General features: G+C 39.2%; 1 protein-coding gene across 8 annotated transcripts in view; it reads right to left on the bottom strand.

Annotated features, from left to right (window-relative positions):
- Positions 1-25,393, bottom strand: part of GRIK1 (glutamate ionotropic receptor kainate type subunit 1) — a 370,605-nt gene that overhangs the window by 39,682 nt on the left and 305,530 nt on the right. For 4 of the 8 annotated variants that reach the window (XM_042903075.1, XM_042903078.1, XM_042903077.1 and 1 more), the window contains 6 exons: positions 17,931-18,038; positions 15,433-15,477; positions 10,107-10,220; positions 8,152-8,355; positions 7,268-7,491; positions 1,222-1,340 (listed from right to left, as the gene is read on the bottom strand). In XM_042903075.1, coding sequence (XP_042759009.1) covers positions 1,222-1,340; positions 7,268-7,491; positions 8,152-8,355; positions 10,107-10,220; positions 15,433-15,477; positions 17,931-18,038 — 814 coding nt within the window. The remainder of the gene's footprint in view (positions 1-1,221; positions 1,341-7,267; positions 7,492-8,151; positions 8,356-10,106; positions 10,221-15,432; positions 15,478-17,930; positions 18,039-25,393) is intronic. The other 4 variants (XM_042903076.1, XM_042903079.1, XM_042903082.1 and 1 more) reach the window with 2 other exon arrangements.

Here is a 25,393-nt window from a genome sequence, read left to right as displayed (position 1 = left end):
AGGGGTCAGTCTCCTTATTTTTTGAAAGTAATTCCTTACAAGATAAATGTCCTAAAAATTAAATGCATTGGTAAAGCAGTATATAGCTTCTAATGTGTTTTCCTGCAGAACTTAAAGTTCTGTGCTATGCTCTAAACTTATCCAACTGATTCGTAGTAAATTAGATGCTATGTCTATACGTATTTAACGATGCCCACATAAACTATGCTGAACTGCCAGATGAGAGAATTTACTCACTTTCCTCAAATATTTGGCATTTCCACACTACAGACCCTTGTTCTCTCTCTCTCTCATTTGTAGACACAGAATGTAAACATTTCCAGTGGTATTACAACAACTCCCTTATGAGGAGCCTTAGGTTCACCCCCAAGTAACAAACATGTTTAATATATATTCTTGTTGAATTTTCTTTGCCAATTTATTTAGCAGCTTATTGTCAAATGAGCAGATTATTCTAAAACGACAGCATCTGTGACTTATGATTTTCTTAAATTAATGCATTTAATCTTGGGAAGTCTTTTCTAGACCATACGCCTAGAATCAAAGCTGAGGAAAATCCACGAAAGCGTTGGATTTCTTCCAAAGTTTAAAAACTCCCTCCTCCTTCCCCACCAAAATCAAAATCCCCACATCATAGAAACTATAGAAAATATATTACAACTCTGTGGATTGAATTTCATGTCCTCAACCTTGAGAGTTTACTGTTGCTGTGCTTACTGATCAAGGAAGACTGTGAAAAGTTCCAAGCTAAGATGGATCCCAGTAGGGTTGCCAGAGTGGTAACAGTTTAGTTAGTGTCAGCTATTGGAAAAATGTCAGCCAACTTAATTTTCAAAGGATTCAAATTCCACTCCTTTCGAACCCTTGGCTTGCACAGTTATGGCTGAAAAGGAAAGATCTGATACCTCCACCTGTGCAAATTTGTAAACCATTTCTAAGGTACTTTAACCTTTACTTCCTTCTAGGAACATTTGTATTCACTGCTTGGTAGAAGTCTTATTTTAGAAATATAGCAAGAGGTTCCATTTAGTTCACATTTTTATCTTTGCTATTTTTAGAACTGGCTGGGAAGGTCAGGTTCTATTTTTTTTTTTTTTTTTTTTTTTTGATTCCTGAGATGGTTTTTCAGCCTACCCTCTCGCTTTAGGGTGGAGTTTACCAGCAACAAAGCCTGTCAGCAGACTCTGGGATGCCTGTGACAAAGATGGGCAACCGATGTACCTTGCTGCATGAGAGCGCCAACTCCAAACCAGAAACTATTTAGTAAAGTAAAATTGTTTTCCACCACATCTGAGTCAGGGTTGCATGGGTGGGGGTTATACCACTCGTAGGGTGTAAACCTGCATAGTTAACAGAAACAGTCTGTAAACATCAGATAAATGCACGTGGCACCAGCAAAACTTGCTGAGCAATACAGAAAACCCAACAATCAATGGTGAAAGTAATCAAACCCAAACAGTAAAGGCAGTATTCATCAACTTACAGCTTTGGTGGGCAAGGTTCAAAGGAGACTTGAGACATTATATTTACCAAACTTCTTATTTCTAGGCCAAGTGCTTTGGTTGGCTGGAATTGTACGTCTCCGACCTACATTTACTGAATTCTTCTGAGGTTTCATTCATTTCCATTTTACTGAACAACTAGTTGGGCTGTAAAGAAAGGTTCACTCATCCCAAGTGTTTACCCCACCAAGCAGCAATGACTGCTACATACACTGGTTTCATACCAAGTGTCAAGATACTATGTTGCTAGAGGCTGGGGGACGCAAAGTGAAGGGGTGTCTTGCCTGCGAGGGGCATCTGTGGACAGATGCTTAAAAGAAGTATGTGGTTTAATGATTTCATAACGCATCAAAAGACCTGCAATCGTGAAAAAATTAGTGAACAAAAAGGTGTGGATTTGGGGTATATTCGATTTTGTTCAGTTCATATATGGAAAGGAAAATCATAATCTTTCAATGAAGAGACAAAGTTTAAACTTAGAAGTATCCTGGACCAGGGAATAGGGATAGGGTTCATGAGTGTTAACTCTATAGCTTGTCTCCCTGGAGAGCTTTACATTCAAATTTCCCTTTTGATTTGTTTTTATTGTGTTGATAGAATGACGGATTGTAGTCACTTGATCAGCAGTCCTAGAAGGTTAGGAAGTCTATCTTCAACAGGTCACTTAACCTCTCTGGCCTCAGTTTCCTTATTTGTAAACAAGATGGAATCCAGATATCTCTGCGATGTGTGATAATAAAAATCTGGGGAAGAGATTTTTGGTTCTTTCTCTGTTTTCAAAAAATCTGTCTGACCTTTGTAGCCCAAGGAGTTGCCTGCTCTGTGGTTATTTTGTAGGGCTATCTTGCCAAGGGGCACTTATTTTTCCAAAGAGACGTTAGCAGATGCTCGGCAAAGTGATCTGGAAATGATTTAAAATGCAGGAGTCCTTAGGCTGGAAGCTTTGCCATTTGCCATTGGGTCCTTTGAATGCAAGCAGGAGCGTTAGAGTAATGTTAAAACCCCATAAAACCGATGAGAACATACGGAATGCTCTCCAGCCATAAGGTTTCAGCAGTAAACAATAGCAGATTGCTGACACAATGGGGAGAACTGGGATTAAGGTGAATACATTATCTAGAGCGAAAAGCAGGGCACACTATGAATCATGCACAAGGAACTGGGCAGACCCTCTGAATGCAAAACCATTCTCTAAAACCCTGGACACCTTCTGGAAAGTGTACAGGGTCTCCTCATCGGAATTAGGGGTACCAGGATAACAGCCTTATAGTTTACGCCACAATAATGGTATCCAACTCATTACTGAACCTTCTCCAAAGCTGCAGGGTTCACAGCGCAGGTTCCTGTGAAGCTTGTGAATATAACTGCAATTGATAATGCCATGCCAATACATTTTAATTACTGTTTCAACAATATAATTAAGTTTTGAATTTATACACTCTTCTAACCATAGTAGTTTACTGAGCTGAAGAAATGAATACCGATATTAATGAACCCACTAATTGAAACAGTATGCACAGTAAAGATGCTGTTACTTCAACAATATCATTGTCACTTGTACAATAATTTTAAAATACTAATTGCAATAAATTAGGAGGCTCATGCACTCAAAAGGAGGAGTTTTCTAAACAGACCATAAAACCTGGCAACCACTAACCCCCTGATAGGTGTTTCTTCCTCATGTATGTTCTGATCAATGACCTCACCACTTCCTCTTTGAAATTCTGCTTTTAACTTGTGTCAGTGTTTCATACTTTGCAGTTCTAAGTGAACACTTAGGCTAATTTTCTATGGAAAAAAAGAAAACTGCCTAAGCAGCAGTATGACTCTGCCTGGTCTGCAGAGATATTTGAGGTTCTTTCTCTCTAGGACTCGGAGTGATTTGGGGTTGGACTGAGGACTATTAGCTATCAGTAGGATCCTGGACTATAAGACGCTGGTTTTTCGTAATGCAATAGACCCACCTGTTGCCTGGATGTAGATATTTCAGTTTGAAATGCCCAATGCCTGCTTAAAGGTAGCCAACGTGACAGCAATGTCAGCATCAGGAAGGCTGGGGGAAAATTAATATAGGACCCGCACAATGATATTCTGAAGTTGCTATTCCCAATTGATACTGATCTTTAGTAAAATAACAGAGAAAGGTACAAATGTGCTTAGAATCTGTGTCAAAATTTGCATATAAAGGAGTAGCATTATGTTGAAATATAAAGGTTCATCTTGGGTTTATGTTTATATATGCCAAGCTTTTACTTGAATGAAAGATATAAAACAATCTTCAGACTGAAGATCTCTAATTAAGGGATTCTTTTTATGGCTGAGAATGAATATTGGACCTCATGAAGAAAGGGAAATATGTTCATCTTTTAAAGGGGAGAGCTCTATTTGAGTTTGTGATAAAACCACTGGGTTTGTATTACAACCTTTGAGTTACAGTCAGTTTGTTTTTTGCCAAAGCCAACTGAGAAAATGTTCAGGTTTAAGAAGGCAAACATGGGGCACCTAGGTGGCTCAGTCGGTTGAGCGGCCGACTTCGGCTCAGGTCACGATCTCGCGGTCCGTGAGTTCGAGCCCCGCGTCGGGCCGGGCTCTGTGCTGACAGCTCAGAGCCTGGAGCCTGTTTCAGATTCTGTGTCTCCCTCTCTCTCTGCCCCTCCCCTGTTCACACTCTGTCTCTCTCTGTCTCAAAAATAAATAAACGTTAAAAAAAAAATTAAAAAAAAAAAAGAAGGCAAACATAAATCATAAAATGTAAGCAGACATTATGTCTGGATATTTGGTTTATTTAAATTGTGTATTCATGATGGACATAATTCTTTGGGGTTGAATATTTTGCAAAAAGCAATTAAAAAATGTTAACCACAAAACAAAAACACTGAGATGCACATTTATAGAATCATAAACTAAACAAGTCGTAGTAACTTAAATTTTTATAGTTTTCCTTAATTTGTCTAACTTTATGAATTCAATTCAGTTTAGCAAATGATTTTTAAGCATCTGTCTAGTGAGAACATTAGTCCAAATGCGGTGATGGGCTTTATTTTTTCCCCTTTAAAAGGACATAAAAGGATACACTTCAAAACGCAAATTCAAAAGCCTCTCTAGAGCTAAAGATGATTATGAGATTAACTTTTTTACTTCTACTTCACTATTTTGAATGCAAACCACTAAGGTGGTAACAGAAAGCTGTTTCACATCTTAGCTTCCTGGTGCAGGGTGACCAAGTTCATGGTCTCTAGCTATGATGGTGGGAAGTAAAAGTGAAGTGGCACATATATTCACCAAGGATTTTGTCTTTGGGCATCACCTCCAAAATATATTTAGTGGCTTTATGAAGTAGAAGTAGAAATGGATTTCAAGGGTGTAGAGATGAATATAGTTGAGAGGATGATCCCCACGGCAGTACACCCGTGTACCTCAGGGAGTTACTTCCCATGTTGCACCACCATGCTGTTTGCAAGTGTGCATTGGATGCATAGCAATTCCACTTTTCCAAAACCCAGAGTGAGAGGAGAGGTAGCGAGTAGGGGGCAATGAGGAGAATAAGCTAAATGAAGAGCTGGTTTATAAATGGTGCTGTCGGTGAGTAGGAACATTGAGTGGATAGTATTGATTGCGGGGTGTGTTCTTAATAGAAATAGAATGAAGTCAGAAAATATAGGGCTCTGGGTCACTAACAGCTGATAGAGAAACAACCAAAGTAAGGAGGGGAAAACGACCGAATGTTACATTATTCGGACATATTCTGATGGCAAAAATAAGGCAAGTGAAAGGCACAGTTGGGGTCAAGTGTAAGGGTATATTCAGCCCGTATGCTTATAAGAACTTCTGGATGCTGCTGACATGTTTTGTTTCCCACTGGCCATGATCAAATCAGTATGCTAAATATTTGGTCATCAACATTGTCTTGCCTCTTCTACTCATCAACATCACTGCCTAGACAGAACCACAGACTGGGGGATATGGAAACCCACTTCCCTCTGCTGTTTGGTTTGCTCCACTGTCTCCAATATCACCCAACAGACGCGGGCCCCAGAGCAGAGGAATGGAACAACGAGCCAAAGTAAAATGTCTTATCCATCGTTACAATGTACATCAAGTAGTCATGTTTGAAATAGCCATTCTAGGGCTGTATTAATTTCACTTAGTAGACAGTAATGAGAAATGCACCCCCAAAGCTCAGCAACTTGTCTCTGAAAATTTGATACCCAAAGCAACATCTTCTTTAATTATTTAAAACATTGTCTCTCAATCTTGGTGCTGTTGACATTTAGGGGTAATTCTTTATTGTGGGGAGCTATGTGCCTACTGTAGGATGTTCAGTGGCATCTATGAACTGTACCCACTTTATACCAGTACCGTTTTGCACTCTTGGTTGTGATAACCAAAAATATGTTTTTAGAACATGGCCAAATGTTAGCTGAAAGACAAAATCTCTCCTAGTTGAGAACCACTGATTTAGAGCACTAAAGTACCAGAGGATAGTATCACTATACTACTTTTAACATATTATTTTTTTGTGGTACGACATATGGAAGAGAGCTTTGATCATTACTTAAATGTAGTTAATAGTTGGGCAAAATCTGGAAGATGATCTGGGGTCTGGTAATGATAAGATATGGGGTATGGAGAAAACATTTATTTCCTGTTGAATATATAAATACCCACATGTGAGAGCACACATTCATTCAATTTGACCATATGTGCCTCATGGATCTCTAAGACTTTTCTATCCTGGGTTATTTTCCCAAACATTCCTTATAATTATGCCAGGGAAAGAGTTCCTTGGCATTCATCAAAACCAGAGAGTGGACAATGACAGAGAGCTAGCCTGAAGAAATTTTTCTCATAGAAATTCCTGGAGGGAAAACAAAAATTGATCAGGGAAGAAAGTTCACTGAGTTTTGTTGAAAGATTAAAAAGATTGAAAATGAGTGGGGGACATCCAAAAGCAATTATTTTTTTACACGGTCCATCTAGGGATATCAAATGTTTAAGCCAACAGAAAGAGAAAATAGCTGTGTTTCTTTCAAATTCACCATCAAAGGTATTTAGAAAATATCATCTACTGAAAGGTATAAAAATCCTTTGAAGAATGGTGGAAAGTGGAATGGTTAAATATAGAGTTATCTCAGGAAAAAAACCTAAACTGAATCATCAATGGTAGCATAAATATTTCATGCCTCTAGACTCTACATGATAGTAATTTTTCTTTTCATAGTTATTTCTAGAATTCTCTTTAACTCTCTATAGTTTTAAAAAATAAATTTTATAAAATCTTCAAAGTATTTTGCTTTGTTCCTGAGGATTCATAACCTTGTTTCATCCCAGTATTTCTCATCTGCTACAACAATTACTAGATAACTTTCTCCTGTTTTGCTTAACCGAATATTCCAGGGGTCAAGTGTCTGGACAGCATGTTACTCTTCCTGTTGAAATGTTTTAGATTTATTAGGTGAGCTGTTGCTTTCGTTATAATATAATTCAGGGAAAATGGGCAAATGAACATTTTATGTTGCTTGAAATACTGAGAAAGTTAAATTCATATAAAAAATATCTTCTTGTCTTTTAAAAGTACCTTTATAAAAAATTAGAAGATACTCATTTACAGCATGGCCTTTGTGAGGGCAAACTTGACAGAATGGAGCAGTAGGCAAAACTAAAATAACACTTTAATGTTCTTAACCTATATTTACCTCTAGAACATACATGTCAGTCTGAGGCACACCTAGATCGCCGGTAAACTCAGTAGTTCTCGAACTCACCTTGCAATCACAAAGAGTACACAACTGACTCCCAAGCAGGCTAAGAGCACATACATCCAAATGTCAGGAGACAGGGGGTTGAGGAAGGAGAACACTCCTGGATTGGTACCATTGGGCTTCCGGTAGAGAATGCTGATACCCAGGGTCATGAAGGGCTTGGAAAAGTCAATGACTTTCTCCCGAACGTAGGTAATGGTTAGAGGAGCCACTGCCAGATCAGCCTTCTGCAAAAGCAAGTTTGAAATCATTGTCTTATTTGTATCACTTCCCAGCAAATGTCTGGACGTTTCTGGGTACTCCTGATCTATACTTCTTAATTTCAAATGTTTTTCATGCAAGAAGCTTCCGTAATGATTGGCTTTAGTATAAAAGCAGTTGATTTACACAGTTAGGTTTGTGAAATGGTAATTACTAGCAAAGAGAAGCCAGAAGGTATAAAATACACACACACACACACACACACACAGACATACACACATTCTGGAAGTAAATGGAAGAAAAATCTGCAGGGGTATGTCTTTAAAAAGGGCATGTAAATAAAGCAAGAAAGGAGCCACTTGGTCATAAAATCAGCTGACAAGATGAGACTTGAGCCACAAACTGTAGAATTCTTTATCAAATTTAAGAATCACTCAGGTTTACTCTTCCGTATGATGGATGGATCCATACATTTTTGTCCCCAATTTGTGTCCTTACTTGCCCTTCTACGTAAGCAAACTCTATTTCTACATTGTTTCCCCCTACTTTTTAAACCATTTTTAGGATTCAAATAAGTGTAACATTCCTTCCGATGCTGAATTAGAATCATTTTTTTTCTTTGACTTCTAGCTATGCATTTTGTCAGACACTTAAAACTCAACTATAAGACATGCATTTTTGCTTACATGATCTATAAGTTCTTTGACCATTCCATTCCACTCTCCTTTGTCATTCTGGGCTCCATATTTGCCATCAGGGACGAGTTTGACATCATAAATGAAGCCCAAGATGTTTGACAATTCTTTCAACAGATCCAGACAATACCCTTCAAATCTGTCATTTCCATACAAAGGCTTATCAGATTTCCTGTACATCACATAGGGTTCTTCCTATATGAAACAAACCAAATATGAAAGCCCTGTTATAACGGAAGGCAGAATTTACTTACACAAGCTCCATCCGCAGTCGGAAGATATAAAATATTTGAAAATGATGATTAGGATATCAGAGTAAGGAAGTTAGTCACTCACCATGCTGCCTTCCCTAAACTCATCTTCCCTATACCCTCTTACCTCTCTCTCCTCAGTGTGTGAATGAGAATGTTTTCCTCCACTGTTGAGGGCAGGGCTGTGAGTGAAACGTGTGATAGAGACACAGTCACATTTGGACCTGAGGTCCAGCAGTGAGGGGACTGGAAGACCAGATGTCTGCCCCTCTGGTCTTCATCTGTACCCACACCCGAACTTCCTTTGCATGTCTGACCCTCCCTCCTGGCTTTTACATAAGAGCTTTACCTACTAACAAAAAGGAAATCTAAATCAGCAAATATAACCTCTTGCTTTTCAGACATCCTATCTACTAAATAGTCTCATTTCCTCATCTCTCAGTTAAATTTCATCTCAGTTTCAATATTCACTTTTATCTACATATTTTGGTTCGTTTCCTTCCGGGTGTCTTGTTCAAAGACGATTTCTAAGTCTTCTTATATTATCAGTTCCATTTCTTATTTGAACTCACCTCAAATCTTATATCTGGTAATTCTTTGCTTATACACTTACATAATAAATCCCTTATTCTATGCATAATGGACATTTCCTCACTATCACATATCTTTAACCTTATTCTCATTTGGCTAAATGAAAATTTATTTTATTTTATAACATTGTAATAATTACATTACCGTTAGGCCCTTTTACTCCTCATTATACATTTTTTACTCCCGACATTTAAGACCCATTTAGGCTTATCCTCAAACAAACTGATAGAAATAGAAATCTACATTTCCATGTGATAGTTCCTGAGAAAGGAGTCACAGAAAAGCAAAACTGTTTTTATCATGGATGAACAATTCTTAGAAGTTAACAGGTTTAGAAATAAATTTGTCCAACACTATGGACTGAATCAAATAAAGCAAGAATATCTGAAAGTGAAGATTTTAGAGGTGGAAACTCCTGTCCTTTATTCTTGGGTTAGGGTTGGAAAAGAAGAAAAATGGACAACCTGTGGATGTACAATGACTGGATAGGAGTATAATCAGGATTCTAATAGGAAGCAGGAAGTATCCTTACCTGAGCTTTTGAAAAACCCCTTAGTAAATGGGTTATTTACGGAAGAGTGAGCAGGTCAAAGAAGCCAATAGGAATGCAGGTGAGAGGAAGGGTGGGGTATTGACATTCCAAGACCAACATAATCAGGAAGCTGGTAGCACTTAGGGCTCAGGCAGGCAGGAAAAAAGAGTACTCCTGGAGTCCAGGACAGCAGAAGTCTAGAAGCAGGGTCATTGACAGAATAAGAGCTGTGTTTGTGAAGGACAGAAGTTCTGGGAAAACCATTGGATGTTCTTACTTCTCTTTTCCCTACTTCCTTGGTCTCTTGTCTTCTTGGTTGAAAACAACCACCAGCCAGAGAGCAAGGGAGACTAATTGGATTGGGTTAGAGAGTGGAGTGGGGCTGAGTTGAGAACGGATCCAAGGTGGGAGATATTCAGAACATTGTTGGAAGCTTCTAATTCAATGCAATTATAGGTATATGCAAATATAAATTTTTAGTGTCCTAATTAAAAATAGACATTTGCAGAAAAAGGTGTTTAAAGTCTAGGGTAGGAGTCCAGATAAGACACCCTGACTTCCAGTCAACTTACCAAAATGGTGGTGACTATGAGTGTTCGGTTGGCCAGTGAATCGGTGATATTGTTGGACCTGTCTTTGTTGCCATCGGTCATGTTAAGGCCACTGTTGGAGTTCCAAATCCCAATCTACACAGAACACAATACATCAGAGGCTGCTGGCTTGTCAGTGACCCCATTTACATCAAAGAGAGGCCCCTTCTAAACCAGGAATGGACACAAAAGCTTAGAGTCTGGGGAGAAGACACCAGGGCATCACATTGAAGCTACTAACTGTGGGAAAATGAAACAATGAAGGAATGAGTGTGTACATAGAACAGGGAAAATTAGTGCCATTTGGGATAGAGTGGAGAGAGGTCTTTTCGTTTGTGAATTTATTAAACTCATTGTTCTTTGTTAATTTAAGAATTCTTAGATGAGTATCAGATTTTTCTTCCAATATGTATTTGTTGAACACCTATTGTATGCCATGTATTGTTGTGGGCATTGAAGGACATAGCAGTGAACAAAACAGACAAGAATTTCTTCCCTCGTGGAGCTTACATTCTAGTGATACAAACCTTCCATTGCCAAAGTGGTACCATCAGTGCCTTTAAAATTTATAAGGAATGGGATGAAAGGAACAAAGTGGATGATGGAGAGATGGGGTATCTAAAAGGGAAAAAATAAATGGAAGAAAAAAGTGTGGATGAACAGTAGACTAAGTTCTGAGCCTGGCTTCATTGAGGAGCCAGTGCTGGTTGAGGGTGCCTGTCATGGACTATACTAGGACTGCTCATACCTCTGCTGTAGGCTCATCCTCTGTTATTCTTCTGTTGTTATGTCTGTGCACTTGACTGTGAACTCCTTCAGTGAGGGTATTCATTCTTATTGATCATTGTTCTTCCTATCACAGAACCACCCATGGCGATTACTAGTCAGTGAAACCCATTGCTCTTTTAAAAAATAATGACCCACAATTTTCTCCAGTGGCCAAGTCACTCCTGCATTAGTAGGCCCTGGAGAAGTACATTGATTTGTTTAGCTTCTGGAGAAAACCAGGAGAAAAGCCTCAGGGAACTGAACTATTTATCTGAAGCCTTCTGTAGGCATTTATTGCTCGCCTGGTGAGACAGACGTAATGCAGGTGTGTTTCAGAGCTGGGCAATCTAGCTGCTGTGTGACCTTGGACAGGCTGATAACCTTTCTGAGCTTTGGTTCTCTAACTGTAAAGTACGTCATCTGAATATTGACACAATCAAATAAGATGCACATGAAAATCTTGATCATTTTCAGAGCTACACGAACATTAGTAACAAAGGACATTGAAAGGACCGCCCCAGTAATTTCTTCAAGCTTGCTCGGTTGTGAAAGAATTTGGATGGTGAGTGAAATATTTATTTATTTAATTTAGAGGCAGGTAAAGTATATCCATGAAAGAGAGGGGCAGTTGTGGAACACTAACACTTGGAAAGACTCTGGGATTGGCTGGGTGGTCCTATGCTTGATCCCTAAATATATTCTCCCAGTGGGAGGACATTGCCTACCTGGGCAGAATATGAGTTTTACAGACAGATTTTTGTCCAGATCCTAGCTTTGCAATGTGCCAGCAGTGCGACTTTGGGTAAGTTCATTAACCCTGCTGTGCCTCAATGCCTCACCAGCAAAATGGAGATATAAGGGCTTTTCTGATAGTTAAATAAAATATCACCAGTGGGAATGTTAGGCCTCTTCTTTCCTTTTCTATTTCTTTACTTTGATTTATTGCCTAAATACAGCAGCTGGAAATTCATTTAGTTTGACAAATACTCTTTTTAGAAACGTAAATTTTTGAGGAAGTTTCAAGGACTATCCCACATTCACACACCAGTGTGAACTATTTCAATGTCACTGTTTTCTTTCTATACTTACTAAGAGTTAGTTGACTGGTGAAATAAGGAGACAGGTCTAGGTAAGTGGGAGTGTGGGGTAGTGTTTGCATTTGGAAGTATTTTAAGCCTATCTGTAATGAAGTTCCTAGAAGTAGGAATGGGATATAGGACAGCACCTTTAATAACCATTCAGTCTTTCCACCATCAAGGCCAATGCCTGTCACAGAATGCATACAATGCACACAACATCTGTAAGTCATGGAATCTTCAGATTTCTTTGGTTGGCTCTAAAGCCAGGAAAGGGAGACAACTTTTTCTTTACCCTTTTTGCAACTTGTATTCATCCTCCCACTTTTTTGGGGGGAAAGACCCTTGTTTCTAGGAAACATAACTCATGCTAAATATACCTGGAGTCTGTTGGTTTTTATCCAAAGCTATGTTTTAGGTTGTGACCAATTGACTTCTAACTCAATGAAGGCAGTGTGTAAATTGGGCTCTGGCTATATACTTCTAATTAAAACTTGACTTAGGCACTGGGGAGAATGAAACCTAACTTTTAATTAAGTATTGGAAAGTGGAGAAAATAACTGTTTGTAGCCAATATGTTAAGTAATGGGATGTGTCCTCTTTAATTTCTATTAACATCAAGTGTGTGTTTATAGGAACTATACTAATATTTGAAATTGGCAGCATTGAACAGCCTTATAATATCACTCTCTTTTAACCTACGAACTTGAAACTCTAGACAAATGCACACCACAGCTTAACGTCCAGCTCTGATTTCTTTTACCAGCCCTACCATAAGTGAGGTCAGGTATCATTGCTACAGCATTTCCGATCAGCTGAATCCCAGAGTCCCATTCAATGTGAACTTTCTTCTACAAAATGAGAAATGGGAGAATATATTTTTCTACTGTCTGTGTAACAGAAGTTCTTTCAAATCTAGACTAAAAGAGTATCAAATTATGGTCAAGGTCAGGTTATTCCTGGGAGGTGGACAGTGTATAGTTTGAATGACTACAGCCTTCTGTTTTCAAATTGTTTCATCAGCAAAACAGAAGTGTGTGTGTGTGTGTGTGTGTGTGTGTGTGTGTGTTTTAAACCCAAATAGTCAACTGGCTTTATCTGTTAATTAAGTGGACAGATCAGCAAATGAATGTCTCTTTCTGAAGAAGCAAGACCTCATGAGTCATGCGTATTGGAGGGAGGGATACAGTTAACCAGATGCCTAGACATTTTGCATTTCAGTCTTGTTCTCTGACCTTGGAGGAGTGCCTCTAGGAAGCAGAACCTCAATTTTCAAACTGTAGAGCAAAAGCCGACAGCAGTAATTCAGCAGTGAGAAGCAGCAGAGGGTTGGATCAATTATTCGTGGGGAGGAACACTCAAGAGCTAAATTGTCTGGTCCTGCCTTCTCTCACTTTGTAAACGGGCATGCGGGAGCAGCCATTTATTATCTCGGACAACCAAGGGAAGCTTCTAAGAATGAGTATCCAGATGACATTAAGCAGACCTTCTTTGAAAAAACGACACAACAAGGGCACCTGGGTGGCTCAGTTGCTTAAGTGACCGACTTCGGCTCAGGTCATGAGCTCGCGGTTTGTGTGTTTGAGCCCCACATCGGGCTCTGTGCTGACAGCTCAGAGTCTGGAGCCTGCCTCCGATTCTGTGTCTCCCTCTCTCTGCAAGTTCCCCACTTGTGCTCTGTCTCTCTCTCAAAAATAAACATTAAAAAAAACACTTAAAAAAAACCACCACACGACAAAAAAGTGTTCGGAGAGTGACAAGCATCCATTTTCCAAATACAGAGAGTGATTCACGTAAAGTCAAAATCCAACAGTGAGGAGTGAAATATCAAGTACTTAGGAAAGAAAATAAAAGACTTGTCTGTTTCTTATATCATGAGACTCATGAACACACATTTTTGTGACAGACTTTGTAAAGGTTGCTACAACCTCTCTTGGAAAAAAATCCAGGCTGACAATTCTATACTCAATAGGGTCAGTGTGCAAAGAGTTTTTGGAATTTGAATGTGAGTCTTATTGGGATGGGACAGTAGGTCTTACAGACTAGTGCTCAGGCTACTATAAATCGTTGATGAGCAGTCATAACACACAACAGCACACCACAGCATCTGCAACTTACAATGTGAGCAGTGATAGGTCAACAGGAAGGAAGAGACACCAAGGCATGGAGGTGCATCCCCAGGAAATGTGTTGGGGGGGGGGTGATTGTGGCAGTTTAGTGACAAATGAAGGACATTCCTCTCCCCTGCAGGGAATTTCAGAGCTTGGATTCCATTCCCGAGGATATTTGGTTTGAATTAATTCAACACTGCATAAAGTGCCTGGAGTCTCAAGCTGGATTAGTGGAATAAGCTTCTTTCTGGGCACCAGTTAGGTTCATCTGTTTATTAGCAGGGAGGAAACGAGATTGCCTTCTCTATGGCTTTGGTTGCCTGATTCACTGAAGATTAAAACAAGGTTATTAAACCTACGTTTTTTTTAAACTTAAAAGGACATTTTTGAACTCATCTATGGAATGCGACCGGGAGAGAGACTAGCTTTTGGACCACCGGGAGAAACTGTTTACACTTTCCATGACTTAACTGATAATTTGAAAGATAAAAGGGAACCTGACAAAACCAGCAAGTTGAACAACCTGAAGTAATTTCAGTTGCATCCGTCAATCGCTAGAGAGTTTAGCAATTAGACTGAGAGAGAGAGAATGGAAGACAGTGTCTGCCTATCTCTGGGACATTTTCCTGATCCAAATGTTTTTAATGTCTCACATTTGCTTATATAATAAATCTGTGCACATTCATTGACAATATGATCCTGTACAATAAACTATGAAATAGGAGGTGTTAGAATTTACAAGATAATCTCATTTCCCTTCCAACATCGCTAATGTTTTTGTCCTCTGAAAACCGTGGTTCTGAAACAAATTGCCAGGCAATATGCACTGACAAAGATCCTATGCAAAACAAAGTTCATAAGAAAAGGGAATTTCTGAAAATGGCTTATATTTTGTGATGGTGACATTGAAGGACATGTCTTAGCCTTCTGAGCCTTAGCCTATCTGATGAGTCCGATGGATCAAATCTATTGTTGTTTTCATGCCCCTTTGGGAAAATATTTTGTGATTCGAGAAGGAATATAAATGGACCAGTGTCTACCTTTGTGGCAATAACCTGCTTTCAGTCCTAAATGGGGCTGATCCTGCCTGGGAGAAACGACAAATAATCTAAGGGGAAATATTTAATCCATCATTATTTAATCCATCTCAAGCCTGCCTTCAATTCATGGGTCACGTTGTTGAGAGACAACATATTTAATCAGCCCGTTCTCCCTTTATATACAGACAGACTATCGCCTCTAAACTGCATTTAGAGATCTACTGGTCTGGCAAAACTGGAAAGGTGAGGTTTTCCTCTGACACTCCCCACTCCCTCCCTCCAGATTTCCTGCCATTTTTGTCCGAGTACAAACCTTCTTCCACACTTTATATAAGTGTTTAGACACTTCGCCAGCAGCCTTGGTTTTCAGAGGGAAAAATAAAAATAGCACTTATTAAAATGGAGCATGGAACCCAGATGGTAGCACGGTGTGCGAATGCTCGGAGCGTCCCATTCCCCACCCACTGTTTGGAATCTTGCACGTTAATTCAACATAAAGCCTGAACACAGGTACAGTCAAGAGACGAACTAAGTACTTGGGTCCCACAGAAGTTACTTCCTTTTGGTAATGCAGCCTACTGTTCACTTTACCTGTCACACACCCCCAAAATGACTTAAAGTTCTTGTGAATATGCACAGCTCTGTGGAGTGAAAGGGTCTTCCTCATTCTTTAAGAAAGCCTGTTCAAGAAAGCCTTTAGGCAGAATCAATCCACACACACACGCACGCACGCACACACACACACACACACACACACACACGCTATTCCTAAGCAAGAAGAAAGCACTCTAAGCTTGATGACATGTTCTTTGATTATGGGCCTCCAGGCAGCAGAAACTTGAGTGGAAGTGAAAAAGTGAGCTTTTTCTAACAATTTTCTCTGTGGACCCTGCGAGAGGCCGACATGAAAAGATTGGGCATCTCCTCCCATGGCTCCTGAGAGAGATGGGCTGGCTTCCCCATTGCCTTAAGGCCCAGTCAGCCTTCTCAGGAATGGAGCCCAAGTCACCTGAAGAAAGAAAAGTTATTGCAAACAATGAAGAGATAAGAAACAAATGGAGAAAACACTTTCATCTAATTTGATTTTGCCTTTGATGGAAAAACACCAGTGGAGTGTGTATAATATTGCAGCGTATAAATAGCTATGAAGGCGTGAGGATGGCTCCATCTCGTTCATCACACATCAGAGCCAGAACGATGTTTCCTGAACAGCTTTTCTTTCCCTCTCAGTTCTATGCATTAACAGAAGGAGCGGGGAGAGAGGCATGCACAGAGGAGCAGCCATTAGACGCGTTCAGTCCCTAAAAGTATTGTCTTTCCTTTTCCCACAGTCCATGATGGAGGTGAGATGGCTCTGTCAGAGCAGGTTTAACGAACAGACCAGCAAATCTGAGTGAAGAGACCCCAGAAAGAGAGAGAGAGAGAGAGAGAGAGAGAGAGAGAGAGGTGGGGAGGGGGGAGGGCCTGAGAGAGAAAGAGAGAAACAGAGAGCCAGAGATCCAGAGAGAGAGAGAGTCAGAGAGAGGTAGAGACAGGAAGAGAGAGGGCATTTTTGAAATGGGAATCTGTGTAGATAATGTGTACCCTCAAAGCTGCAAAGTAATTATTTCCCTCAAACATTTCCACACCAGTGGTCCATCTATTACATTCAGCCTGATTAATCTTTGTTTGTTTTAATTAAGCTATTTGGGGACGGGGCATAGTCAGGACCTTAAAAAAAATATGTGTCATTTCACAAAAGCAACAGAACAGAAATGGAAATCTCATCTCATTTTAAAAATCATCCCAAACATTTCAGTTAAGTTAGTAACTGATGGTTCCCAAAGCCAGTCTTTTATAGGAGACATATCTTGTGCACTACAGTAAAAAAAAAATGTTGGATTACAGAGTTTTGATTTCCAGATGATTGTTTTGGGGGTTTCAAAACATTTTTTTGTCTAGCATCCCAAAGGGCAAAATCTTCACAATATAAATGTTATTTAATTCTAGCACATAATTGTGGATAATAATATTGGTATAATAAAATACAGAGTCGAATTCTATTTTTTAATTATTATTTAACGAAATAGTTCATATTTGCATTACTTGAAATTAGCAAATATGGAGCTTGAAACCTTGAGAGATTAAGAATTACAACTAAAGTGATCCGAAAATCAAGGGGCACCTGCCTGGCTCAGTTGGAGGAGTGTGCAACTCTTGATCTTGGTATTGTGAGTTCGAGGCCCACATTGGGTATACAGATTACTTAAAAATAAAAACGATATTTAAAAATAAGATCAACTAATTCTAAGATCAGAACCCAGCATTAAAATGCATTTTGGGGGGCATATTTCCTCCTAAAATTAAGAATCCAGTAAGCCCTTTCTATCCTACTTTAGTCTGTCCTTCTGTCAACCAATCTCAAAATGGAGCGCAATTCAAATTCATTTCTGAGTAAAACTTGGATGCCATTCCATAGATGAATCGTTGACAAACTCCTTATTTTCCAAGTCTAAACTCAGTTTCCTGAAACCTTTCAGAAGTGGGGCTAATGACACCCCACCCACAGGACCATAGGTATTTAATACTGTGATCATGCCTGCTGCATAAGCAGAGAAGTATATGAATGTTAGCATTGCTATTAATAACATACAATTTCAGAATGTAGCATGTCAACATCTATCAGCAGAGCAGGGAGAGAGAGTTCCAGAAAACTGGACATACATGAACATGTTAAGAGAATCATTTTATCATTCCCTACTTGTATGTGCAATTAACATGCTTGAACAGTTGTCTTTATTTTATTCTTAAATTTCTTATTGAGAAGGTTACCTTTTCAGTTCCTTCCTCTTTGAGACTAATAATATCCAGATCAAAATCCTTCCTCAAGCCGTCGGTTTTATTGAAGGTGATACGCCCAGTCAGGCCATCCCACCGAGCCTATGGACGAAAGGAACGTGGCATTACTATTTCACACTTATCATAATCCTAACACCATCAAAACTGTAATACCTCAAATTCATCACAGTATCCAATGATTTGGTTTCATCATGCTGTTAGAAAGCATTGCGTTGCTTCAGTGGCTCAATGGCAGAACGCTTCCCTGTTTTATTAGCACTCATTTATTCTGGCAGTTCAAACACCTAACATCAGTCAAATCTGTGATAGTGACAATCTAAATGGGCAGTATGGAAGGAATGGCTGTAAAATAGTCTGCACATGGAGTAAACAAAGTCTGGGCAGCCGTAATATTGTCTTTCAAGGTCAAACCAAATCCCTTTTAAGGTGCTTGTGTATGGGGAAGTATCCCCACCCCCACTAATTTTCTCTGTGAAAAGGATATAATCCAGTGATGTGTTATCAGATTTTTAGGGTGTTTGAGATTTAGGCCTTCCACTGTCATTTGGCCATGACATTAGTTTCCTGTAGCTGCTGTAGCAAATTATCACAAACCGGGTGGCTTAAAACAACAGAAATTTGTTCTCTCATTGTTCTGGAGGCCAGGAGCAGACATCCAAAGTCAGTAACTCTGAGCAAAATCAAAGCGTTCAACAGGGCCATGCTCCCTCAAGGACACTCATGGGAGACTCTGCTCCTTGACTCTTCGTGTTTCTGGTGGCTGCCAGCAACCTTTGCCCTGTGGCTGTATTTCTCCAATCTCTGCCTCTGTGGTCACATTGCCTTCCTTTCTTGTGTGCAATCTCTCTCTACTCTTTCTCTCATAGGGGTACTTCTGATGGCATTTAAGGCCCATGTAGATAAACCGGGATACTTGCCCCATCTCAAAAATCCCTAACTTAATTGTATATGCAAAGTCCTTTTTTTTCTGCCACAAAAGACAACATTTACACATTCTATGGATTAGGACATGGGTACCTTGAAAGGGGAGCCATTATTCAGCCTGCCACGTGTATCCACATCATTTTAGGAACTAGAAATCACAGCAGCCTGCTTTCATAGAACTCGCCCTGGACATCTTTGGTGGTTTTTTCATTAAACAGAAAATAGTGGCCCTAGCTTCAGCCTCAATCTTTAGATGATTTTTGGCAATCTTGCCTAATTTGAGTTGACTTATAAATGAGGATACGAGGAACCTCAGTCCTTTGTATCTCCCTAGCTGGTTCTGCTTTCTCCTGACTTTACCAAATTCACTGGACATTTGTGAAATGTGCAGAAAATCCTGAAAGTTACTGTGTTCACACCATGTGTACCTGTTGACTGTATTTACCCATGTGGCCAATGCAGTGGGAAGAGTATGAGTTTATCACAGAGCTGGGTTTGAATCTCTGAAGTGTGACTTCACTTAACCTGAATCTGGGTTGTCTCAGATTTCAGCATCTGGTCCGTGCAGGGTTTCTGCGAGATTTAAATGGCACTTCACACAATCTTAACTCACTGAGAGCACTGAAAAGTTAAACAATGATTCTTTTTTACAACTATCTCTCATTTTCCTTCTCACATTCCCCACAAGCTCTGAAGTTTGGCCTTTATTGCCTCACATGTCAGGACTCACATCTGTAGTCTTTTCTGGGATCTTCTGTTTTTCATTTTCCAAATCAACGGTAGATTCATTACCCCAAAATACAACTTTCATTCTCAATTTCCCCCAGCACATAAAACACATAACCATGTACTTCTTGCCACCTACAAATTAGTCTAAATCTTGACTTTATAAGATGTTCAGTTATCTGGTTAAACATTACCTCTGGATATGTCCATGAGGGTGTTTCCATTTACTGAATAAAGCAAATGCCCTCCCTAATGCGAGTGGGCATTACCTAATCCATTGAGGACCTGGATAGAACAAAGAGGCAGAGGAAGGGAAAATGTGCTGTCTTTGTTTGACTGAGCTGAGACGTTGGTCTTCTGCCCTCAGACAAGGATTTAACACTATGGGCACTGCTGGTTCTCATCTTCTCTGTGCCAGAAGCTATCTGAGAATATAGCACTTACCAGTTTATGGTTTAGTAGGAAAAAGAACATGGATGGATGTCAGTGAGGCACCATGAGTGGTGAGGATAAAGGTTTGCACGCAGTATTTGAAGAAAGGAGTATGGGGCAGAAGTACTTGTCCCAAATGCCTGGAAAGAAAGACTCAGAAAAGGACTCTGGCAGGAAGAATGCCTAAGCTCTCAAAGGATGAGAAGCTGGCCAGGCAAAGATTCACAGTCTGAGTAAAAAGCATATACAGGGTAAATCCTGTCTGCTATGGATCCATAACGCAAGGTAAGGAATGATAAGAGATGGGTCTAGGAAGGCAGGTAGACACTTGATCATAAAGGTGTTATGGATCATATTAGTTTGCTTGGACTTTGCTCTGTAGACACATGGGAATCATCAGAGTGGATTTTTTATTAAACTTTTTCTTTTCATTGTTTATTTTTGAGAGAGAGAGAGAGAGAACGAGAAGGGGAGGGGCAGAGAGAGAGGGAGACAGAATCTGAAGCAGGCTCCAGGCTCTGAGCTGTCAGCACAGAGCCTGATGCAGGCCTTGAACCTACGAACCATGGGATCATGACCTGAACCAAAGTTGGATGCTTAACCAGCTAAGCTACCTAGGCACCCCAATCATCGGAGTGTTCTAAGTCTAGGAGTGTCATGGGCAGATGTGCACTCCAGAGAGATCGTTTTAGCAGAACTAGGGAAGAAAGACTCAAAGATCAAGACTGTAAGCAGGGGATTGGTTAGAAGGTCGTTCTCACAGAACAAAATGAAACATATTCACATGCCCACCTGTGAACCTAGGGACAGCACAATCCCTTCATCTCCCTGTCCCACCAACTTGCACACCATGAAGTGTTAATGGAAATAGTTCCACAGCAGGGTGGCCAGTTTCAGGAATAAAACACTACCATCAAAGTTCTTATAGAAAGAATAGTGAATGGAATCAATTTAATTATCAGGAACTAACACAATAAACCGAAACATACTTTCTGGCTACCATGCAGATGGCATGTTAGTCATGACAGAAGTAAACATTTTTTCACATGATAATGCTGGCAGTTGAATCAAATTCATGTCAGGAAATGATATGTGGACACAAGAAGCCTTCAGCTCTCATCTAAGCCTACTATATGGCCAAGCTAGATGTGAGTTACTCAAGTGCCGTAACACAGAAGAAATTCTTGAGATTCTTGAACTTCGCCTCAAGAGTTTATTGCTAAGGAAGGCTATAATGCCAAACACTGGCACCAGCTTTAGAAAAGAGATGGCATTTTCCATACTTTGACTATTGTTGACAGTGTTTCTATAAACACTAGGGTGCTTCTGCCCCTTTGAATCAGCATTTTTGTATCCTTTGGATAAATACCTAGTAGTAAAATTACTGGGTTGACTGATGAATGGATAAAGAAGATGTAGTATGTATGTGTGTATGTATGTGTATATGTGTGTATACATATATGTATATGTACATGTATACACACACACACACATAGTGGAATATTACTTCAGTATCCCCAAAAGGATGAAATCTTGCCATTTGCAACAATGTGGATGGAACTGGAGTGTATTATGGTAAGTGACATAAGTCAGTCAGAGAAAGACAAATATCATATGATTTCACTCATATGTGGAATTTAAGAAACAAAACAGATGAACATAGGGGAAGGGAAGGAAAACTAAGATAAAAACTAAGAGGGAGGCAAGCCTTAAGAGTCTCTTAAATACAGAGAGCACATTGAGGGTCGCTGGAGGGGAGGTGAATAGGGGGATGGGCTAAATGGGTGGTGGGCATTAAGAAGGGCACTTTTTGGGATGAGCATTGGGTGTTATGTGTAAGTGATGAATCACTAAATTCTACTCCTGAGACTAATACTACATATATGTTTAGTAGCTTGAATTTAGATAGATAGACAGATAGATAGATAAATAAATAGCGTATTTTTACAGTTGATAGTAATGCCTGTTGTTATACTTGCTGAGATACTGGTAGTCACCTTCTCTGCCCTGGGACAAGAAAAATTGGTATCGAATGCAAGTGTGGAGCATCGTTCTGTGTACGTTTAGGTACACCTCCTGGCACTGTAATCTCGTTGTCCTCCCCACCATATTCCAATCCTACTTTTTGTACTCTGGTCACTTTCTATTTCGCACGTCAAAGGCTGCTTCCGTGGACTGGTGTGTTAAATGAGAGTCACTAAAGAAGCTACAGCATTAGAGTCCTAGCATCTGCCTGCGAGTGGAAGACAATTTGTTGGAAACTTTAGTTGGGTAGAAATCTCTACTACTGTGGTTGGACTCAATCAGTGTGCGGGCCCCTTCTTCATGCTTCTCAAAATGTGCAGTTTTAACCTCTTCCTGATCTGTGTGAAAGGAGGTAGTTTTCTTCATTAAAGTTCTACAGAATTTTCCGAAAGCTTTTTCCTACAGGCAACTTTTCCTTCTTGGGGGTCATGCTGTGAGTCAATTCGATACATTGTCCAGAGTTTACCGAGCTCTCTGAAAATGTGCAGAATTGGTAGCATTTATCTCTTGATGTAGCATACAGCTCATAGCAGGGTCTTAAAATCCAGTTCAGAAATCCAATTTCATTTCCACTAAGTGTGTCTATTGTGTCCCTTTGTTTGGATTCTGTTGTGTTAGTTTTATTCTTGAATTTAGTGTTCCAGTCGCTGGTGCGGTGTAATTCCCGCTTCTCGCTTCTCCTCCCTGCTCATCCAAGTGGCAAAAAAGTTCATTTTTCATGCTCTAACAATGCTTCCTTCCCTGCCTCAAATATCTACAAAGACTCCCTGCCTGGGTTCTTTACTAAACTGAAATATCTTTTGACCTTCAAAGTCAAGCTTCTCATTCTTGACATAGTTGCCTGTGTCTTCCTGCCTCCCATCCCTAGATGAGCATTTCTGTACAAGTTCTTTGTTTTGTTTTTCAAAGTAATTGTTGATAAGCATTTGTTAATCACCAATGCATTATTGATTAGGGTGAATAGACAATGACTAACTCCTGGATACGAGGAATAAGATCCATAAGGAATCCATTTTCTGGAGCAAGGCTGAAGCATATACAATTTGGATAATGATATATAATTATATTAGTCATAATTACAATTTGCTTGCCTTATGGAGAAGCATTTGCACAAGGAACAATTATCGTATGCTTAACTGAAAACACTACTTAAACTATTGTCCCTATTTTAGGAAATAGCTTTAATTTCCACCTTGCATTAGACCTCTTGACAACAATTGTCTAATAGCAAGTGAATCAAATGGTGTGACTTTCTTTTCTCTTATCAGACACATTATCTGATGGCCAAGAGACAGAAATCAAAAGCTGAGAGAAGAAAAACAAAAGTTGTCATTAACGTCTTACTGTATGCTTTTTCTCAAGATGATATTTTTTGTCCAAATAAAATATATATATTTTAGTTTTGAGGAAGGAAGTGACAAGTATCTAACTCTAGGCTCTTGTAATAGTCAACTTTTAACTTCATTCTGGTAAAATGATTGCTTGTATTCCTTTTTTTTTTTCCTAAAGGGGACTTAAATATATAAAAGCACATAAAACCTCCTTTCTTAGAATTTTCCCTGACACAGCCCTTCTTGCTTGCCATAGGGAATAAATTCTTTCTTATTGAAAGAGACTTCCTTTTTGAGAGCAGGAGAGAATGTGCTTTTCTAGTAGATGTGATCTTTTAAGGGCAATAGTTTCTAGCATTTTCATTTATGTATTAGGAATTATGCTTTCTTGTAAGAATATTGTAAATAAAGGTTCATGGCGAACCCAAAGGTTAGCTTCCTTTGGAATTAGATTAAGATGAGAGAAAGAAATTGTTAAATGACTATTCTATATATTGTTAAAACTTGTCAAAATTTAAAAATAAAGGAAAAAGTCATTAACATCTTACTTGTCATGGCCGGTGACAAGTATGTCACCGGTGCAAAAATACTGTATGGCCGGTGTTTGTGATAGTGGCCATCATCTAAGAGTTTCATCCACAGATAGCCTGATTCTCTAGAAAAATGTGTCTTAAATTGTCAGTTGTTTAGGCCCTAGACTCTATAAAATGTAAATGATTTCTGTCTAATAGAAAAGACAACCTCCAAATTATAATTTTATTGCCCTGGTACATTAACCATTTTTGATTTCCAGGTGGCCCCCACAATTAATTTTCCTCTACATCTCCTTGAAATGAGCTTTGCCATCTTGCCAACTCCCTCAAAGTGAAATGTGTCTTCAACACATACTCACCTTATATTTGTATAGTCACGTCTGTAACTATTTTAAAATTGTAGTTTGACATTTTGGAGATGGTCCTACCAAGATGCTCAAATAAACTCACCTGCCGGAACCAACCTTATGAATCATTTAATCTCAGAAAATTCCTATTTTTTCCCAGTCCTGGAGCAAATTCCAAGGACTAATGGAATTTACCTTTGCTGAATCTTTGTTTTTGTTGTTCTTCTCTCTTCCTTTGATTTTATATTTTGATACTGATTTTCGCCCAAGTCTCTCAGTCTGTGAGTATCTTGCTTAACTCCTAGTTTGGGGTATTTCTCTTTTTAAACTGGGTGCAAGGACGAATAGATCTGTGTCTGGTCTCTGACCACTTGGCAATAGTCAAAGGAACATTTTGTGTCTCAGAAGACCTTGGTTTTGGCCATGACCAAGTCTAAGGACCTGTGGTTATTTGAATACTAGACTAGTCTCAAGAACATGTGAATCTGATTTGAACATGGCCACTAAGTCATTTTCCACTGGTGGCAACATTGAATGGGAATCTGACATTTTGTTCTGAATACATGGTGGCCTGATATAAAAAGGAAAAGAATCTAATTCTGTCTGTAGTGTGAAAGATGAATACAAATCTGATTTGTTAGCCTTTTACTTTTGTCTGAGCAAGAATATATCTCAGGTCCACTGGAAAGAAGAAATACTCCTTCAGTTCCGTGCCCAACATATTTTGTATTTTACCTTTACTTTCAACTCATGGCTGAGATTGTGGAAGTGAGGCTACAACTCTCAGTGACTATCTCTTATGTCTGAAAATGAGAAAAGCCTCTTTACCTCATTGTGTGAGTATGAAATTTATTTTCACTTTCAGAAAATATTAATAAATTAGATTATAAACCTTCCAAATAAAAGGATCTCTTTCTTTGGTTACCTCTTTGATTGCTTATGTTAATATATCCAGGATTTCAGTTATATAGAGAAACTAAAGTTTTACTATATTTTCTGTGCTACCTTTAAAAAAATGCTGGCTTAGAAGCATTCTTAGATAGAAACTCAAGTTCATATAATCAAAGTGCATCTTTGACCTCAATATTTTTTCCCCAATTTTATCAGTATTGAGTTAT

The sequence above is a fragment of the Panthera leo genome, chromosome C2 (assembly GCF_018350215.1).
Source record: "Panthera leo isolate Ple1 chromosome C2, P.leo_Ple1_pat1.1, whole genome shotgun sequence".
NCBI lineage: Eukaryota > Metazoa > Chordata > Mammalia > Carnivora > Felidae > Panthera > Panthera leo.
The sequence above is the reverse complement of the archived record's forward strand: the minus strand, read 5'-3'. Positions and strand labels throughout refer to the sequence as shown.